Below are 6,424 nucleotides of genomic sequence, written 5' to 3' on the forward strand. Positions count from 1 at the left end.
CTGACACAGGGCCAGGCAACGTAGAACGGACAATAAAAAAACCGCCGAGCGGCAACTGTTTTTTTCGTCACTAAATTTTCAGACAGCTGTAATTTTTGAATAAGCTGTTATTTTTTTTAACTTTCTGACACGAACACATAAATTATTTTTAAGTGCCCGAAAACTTTGTTATTACGGGTATTATCTTCACTATCTGTGATGTAGCAGCTTTAAATACTAGTATGTGAATTAGCTTCGTCAGACTTCTCTGCCATTTACACTGCGGTTGATTTATTGTCGGCAACAAGTTTAATAATTGGTGTGGTTGCGGCCCTGTTAAGATATACATGTGTACATATACACATACGGAGCTTTGCTTATCTTGTATACGTGACTGGCCATGATACAGAACAGACGAGAATCATGAAGGTCGTTGTTGTCTTGGCTTATCTTCAGGGGTTCGCCACAGTAAGTTTCTTTGCAATAGATTATTATAACGATATTAATACAATGTTATACACGCAACGCGTATACAATGTCTTTAACATCTTTACAACTTGTTTAACCACCATCGCCCATGTTATATTCTCTCGTTTAACCACCATCGCCCATGTTTAACCACCATCGCCCATGTTATATTCTATGTAATTTAAAAAGCAACAACATGTACATGTAGACGTATAAAGATAATTCGAAGTGAGTATAAGGTCTTTCTATAAGTTTACACAGCAAAACATACAACAGTAGAAGGAAGACTTACAAATAAAAAAAACGGTTTATCAAATGAACCAGGTTACAACAACGCTAAGAAACTGTATTATATACTATAAAAGTAAAATTAATCCATCAAGTGTTTTTTTTTAAACAGACAATCTTAATGATTTTTAATAACAAACATTCGATACCCTCTGCCCTAATTATCTTCTCCATTCGTCGAGGGTAATAGAATGAATAGTCAAGGGTATTCGATGATGTTGTCACAGACTTGTCCAAACAAACCAAAAGCTGCGCCTTCATCACCCACAGGTGGTTAGCGTGTGGCTATGATATTAATTAATGAAAACATCATTTTGAATGATAAATAAACAAATTATAACTTTAAAATCAACTTTTCTGAAAAACAAATGTTTCACTATCAAATATATATTTATAAAAGGAAATTAATGTATGTGTTGAATAAGACCGGGTTCATGAAAATCGCTGCATACTTGATGAAGTTTTGTCTTTTCAAAGCGATGCTTCCTGTTTTCGGTTGATTTTGAGTTGGATACCTTGTTATATATATATTTGATAGTGATTTTTTTTCAGAAAAGTTTAATTTTTCGTACTTTTTAATATCATAGCCACACGCTAACCACTGTGTCCTCACCCAGTCAATTGGAATACACGCAAACACGGCCAGCAATACCGCGACTTTTACACTACACAATTCCCTGATCCAGGCATTCCCCACTACCGAGCAGCTCGAGGTGTATTGCTCCACCAGCGCGCAATGCGCGGCTGATGAGTGCTGCGTAAGTTTCTACCAGCCGGATGGTCGCCGCCGTACCGTCGTCGAACATTTGGAACCACGACACATGCGCTTTGTTGACGGCAGTTGTCACAAAAACGGCACCAGTGGCTCTAGTATTTCGTTTTCAATCACTATATATTTTCGCTATATCGTGGTGTGTATTAGCAAAAGATGGACTAGAAGCTGATTTATTAGAAACTAATAAAAGGTGCAAGGAGAGAGATACTTGAAATTAAAATCAGATTGACCAAATTGATGATTTCAGAGTGCTTTGTGCACGAGCTCTCGACAGGCACGTCTGGTTTGTTCTACGATTGCCCGTGTACTAGCGGCTACACATGCCAGGGGTCGGGAATGGTGGAAGTTCCACTAGGGGAAACTGGTATGTTTGAGCGGGTGCTGTTCGTATTTCGGACATTGTGTGTGTATATGTGTGTGTATTTCGCCTTCAGAGGTGTTTTTAAGTATATTCAAAATCTAATGTAAGTATCCACACATATTTTCCAAATCCCAATGTGTAGCCTGTTTAACCATACGTCAGTTCATTTAGCTTGGGATATGGAACTAAATAATCCACAAACCCTCGTGTTTAAGAAATCACAATTCGCTTTCCATTTACTGCTTTCCTTCGGGGATTTCATGAGTAGTTTCGGATTCATGCAATCAATTGAAAAGAATGCTACTTTTACTATTTCAACTTATAAAGTAAAAACAATAACACGAACACACAACAACGTGTGCACAAACCCAAAATTCAAATGCCTCACTTAAATCTCGTTTACAGGGACCTGCCAGGTTGCGGCAGTCACGGTGACGTCGACGCTTCACCAACCATGCGCTTCCGGTGCGGACTGCAGCGACAACGAGTGTTGCGTCAATGATGATCGACCCATCGGGAAGCGTTCTCTGAATATGGGATACGCCCACTGTCAGTCTATGGGATTGGACGAGTTTGGTAATCATACCTATACTTGAATAAGTTACACAACTCTGTGAAACTTTTAAAGAGGTCTTTGCACGTTTTGGTAAATTGACAAACAAAACAGGTTTCAGATTCGCAAATTTTCAATGTAGTTATGATGTGAGGAAACGATAATACTGAACATTTACAAAGCTCTCAAATATCCATTATATGCATCTTTTGACGATTTAAAAACCTGAAAATTATAAAGCAACAACGCGAAACGATTGAATTATTTGAAGAGTTCTGTTGTTGTCGGTGTATTTTGTGATACTTCGAGGAATGCATTTTTGAAGTATATAATACATAACTCATTGAATGAGCATGGATGGCCGAGTGGTCTAAGTAATAGACTTTTACTCCAGGCGTCAGTGGTTCGAGCCCAGTTGAGCGTTACCTTTTTTTCTTTCTTTTATTTTATTATTGTGATTTTACAGTCGCTTTTTAGATCCAATGTTTACATTTATCAATATAAAGCATGTAATTACAAACTTCAATACATGCCAAAATCTGTGAGAAGGTCCTTTTAATGTTTACACGTGTGGCCAATTAATTCAGACAACCTTTAATCACGCAATGACTTCATGTACAAAATGATGAATATACCCGTGCAGGAATGTTTATAAGTTTTTGGACTTTGTATCAAAAATCGTCTGCAATTATTGGTTAAGAAAACAGACATGCAATGCTCGTATTACTGCCTTAGATTTCCATCCGATTATGTGAATGCATTTTGCCTATGTTTATGTCCAGAAAATCTGTTTAACAGAGGTATTTGAATATAATAAGTTATGTCGTTTATCTTTTGTTCACATATGCATCTGTTACAAAACTAGTAGAACAGATGTTTAAACCTGTATGTGAATATATGCAGCGCCTAAGTTCTAGAATCACTTTAGGCTGTTTGGTGCGCTACGGATCCGGCAAACCTAACGGCACTGTGTTCCGGTGCCCGTGTTCCTCTGGCCTCACGTGTCATGGCAACCACGTGTTTGACATGCCGCTGGGCGAGACCGGCACGTGAGTGGGGCTTAGTGTAGGCTAATGAATCAGACGGGCGACTAAATCATCATCATCATCTGACATCACCGTCATCCTCCTCCTCCTCCTCCTCCTCCTCCTCCTCCTCATCCTCATCCTCATCATCATCCTCATCATCATCATCATCATCAACAACATCATCATCATCATCATCATAATCATCATTATCATCATCATTATCATCGTCATCGTCGTCGTCGTCGTCATCATCATCATCATCATCATCACCACCACCATCATCATCAACACCACCATCATCATCATCATCATCACCACCACCAACACCATCATCATCATCACCACCACCACCACCATCATCATTAATATCTCATCATCATCATCATGAACGATATCGATGATTGAGGATGTGAATCAGTAGATAGTACTTACAATAGCGAGTATAATTATGAGTATGCGCAATTTATACCTTTTACATTCAGGATTAGTATATATTTTGTTTCGTTTCCACGCACGCATGGTAAGTTATGAATTGGTTAACGAAGCAGACTATGATGGTGTGTATCCCACTAAAAATATTTAAGTTAATTTTCATTCTGAGATTACAGTATGTGCGAATTATTTGTTCTCTTCCTGTATTACAGATGCGGCGCTTGAAACGGGTTTGATTGCTTGTAACAAGTGGACGACTCATTCACATTTCTGTTGTATATTACGTTGTTTAGATTTTAAAATAAAAACAGAACACCAATTTCTTCGTGCATGCATGCCCTCTCCTCGACGCAAAAATCATTTTTCTTTACTATTGCATACTTTAATTGCAAGAGTCAATTATGATAATCTAAAATAAAAGAGTTCTGATTGAAGCTTATCTTGGGTTTTCTAAATAACAAAGACGTTTTTCGCAAATTTACTGATTTAAATTTGCTACTAAAAGATACGCTTGTCATTTACTAATACCTTTTATGAATCTAAAAGCGACGTTTGCCGTCATTTAAGAGACGTTGTAGGCGAATTTGCTGATGCCTTTATGAATTAAAAAAAAAACGTTTGTCCCGAATTTATGTATTACTAAAATATGGTTTACGCGAATTTTGTGATAATTCTGTATACAACAGACTATTGACATTTATAGAAAAAAATAATACAAAGAGTCCTACTAATCGTGCTTTCAGCTAACCTACTTAACCAATTTATGCCTAGTGGACTCTCCCATCCTTCTAAATTGGATCAATTTATTTTCAAAATTAGGGATGTCTAGTATATTTATTTCTATATTTAGAACATTTCTCACAGAAATTCCTTTAAGCAAACAGCGCAGACCCTGATGAGACGCCGCATCATGCGGCGTCTCATCTGGGTCTACGCTGTTTGCCAAGGCCTTTTTTCTAGACGCTATACATAAATGGCTTGATAGAATTGTACTTCCGTCAATATATTATTTATTTTGTTCCTTGCAGAAGAATGGCCATGCTTGAGAGATTATTCTGCGTATATAAAAACGCATTTGTCGGTTAAAAGGTTGAGCTACTACTATATATGTATTCAATTGCAAACTTAACACAACACACAGTGGTCCTTGATCTTAATTATCTTTCCTCATCCGTGGAATTTCCGACAGAAAAAAACACTATCAGCTATAAAAACATTCCATGCAATTTAATTATCCAATACAGATGAATTATGACACCAATTATTATTTGCAAACGCCGTTTTCAAGCGGCGACGACAACATGAACCAGAGGACTTTATGAATATCCGACGTAAATTGCATACAAATAAGAACCGATAAATCTCATCAAAATCTCTTGTTGAGACAAGTCAATTATTTGCTTTTCAAAGACCAATCTTTCTTTCTGTATCGATTGCATTTTGTTCAAATGATACTGATACATATTTGCGGTTGCATCATTGGATATTGTTTCCACGCTAACAATACACAACGTATCGTTTACATCTTGTTACTGTTAGTATTCCGTTGTGATGATTGCTACGTCTGCGATTGTTTAAGAAAATAATACATGTAACATTTATGGTTTCCATAGAGATTTGCGAGCGACATTCTTATCAAGGGATATAAAATGCGCTGCAAATAGTTATATGGAAATTTATTTATTGGCTGTTATGAACCGTTTTGGATGTAAAGATAATAACTTCCATACAGCTTTTAGTAATTTCTGATTTATAAAGGATGTAGTTGTCCATGAAGATATAACAGAATAATACACATAAATGAAGTAGTGTAACAGTGATGTGTACGCATGACATCAATATTCAAATAAATAATTTAACCTGTTCCTTCAGATAAAAAAGAATCATACGTTTACGCAAGCTTAAAAATTGGATATTGCAGAATGTTTGTCTTTGCGTACCTCGTCGTTTCTATGGTGATTATGAGCCTTGACCACGGTGTAGGGAGGGCCGAGAAGGTACACGTGCACAGTTGTGCGAGCAGTCGGTTCTCGTCAGGTAGGTCTTAGCACCGAAATATTATATCACTATATCTGAAAATATACCATTTTTATGTGTGCAAAATATTTTGCTATTTGATTTGACTTGCGAAATATAAGCTCAATCTAAATAGTTAACTATCAATTTCAACTCTCGAATAATAAAAAAGACCAACAGTCATAAATGCAATCAAAACACCGACAATGCAAACACAACAAATGGCCATTAAAGTAATTTGATGTGTATAAGCCTGGTGATGACACCTAAACATGCAAGCCGAAGCATCGCAAGTTACAACAGTTAAAGTTGCATCAATCGGCCTAGTACAATTCGGTTTTGAAAATAAAGGAACATAACGTTTATTGTTAAGTCGTAATGACGGCTAACCCATAAATTTGGGCCCTTCAACTAAGTCTTGTCGCTTGTTGAGAAGTTGTATTGCGCATATTCACATCATCGTATTATTGTTATCACGATTTTTTATTGTTTAATTTATCATCATTACCAGCAACGCCAGCAAT

At 36.9% G+C, this 6,424-nt stretch overlaps 1 protein-coding gene across 2 annotated transcripts; it reads left to right on the forward strand.

The window, feature by feature from the left end:
- The first annotated feature begins 290 nt into the window (after positions 1-290).
- On the forward strand, positions 291-4,203 carry LOC127879637 (uncharacterized). 2 transcript variants are annotated; one of them, XM_052426614.1, is made up of 6 exons: positions 291-447; positions 1,422-1,605; positions 1,758-1,874; positions 2,277-2,447; positions 3,353-3,473; positions 4,097-4,203. In XM_052426614.1, the coding sequence occupies exons 1-6, from the start codon at positions 403-405 to the stop codon at positions 4,107-4,109; spliced, it is 651 nt and encodes a 216-aa protein (XP_052282574.1). In that variant the 5' UTR covers positions 291-402; the 3' UTR covers positions 4,110-4,203. The 2 variants fall into 2 exon arrangements, with proteins under 2 accessions (XP_052282574.1, XP_052282571.1); XM_052426611.1 differs by having other exon boundaries at positions 309-447; positions 1,323-1,605.
- Positions 4,204-6,424: the final 2,221 nt, after the last annotated feature.

This window comes from Dreissena polymorpha, chromosome 4, assembly GCF_020536995.1.
Source record: "Dreissena polymorpha isolate Duluth1 chromosome 4, UMN_Dpol_1.0, whole genome shotgun sequence".
In the NCBI taxonomy this organism is placed as follows: domain Eukaryota; kingdom Metazoa; phylum Mollusca; class Bivalvia; order Myida; family Dreissenidae; genus Dreissena; species Dreissena polymorpha.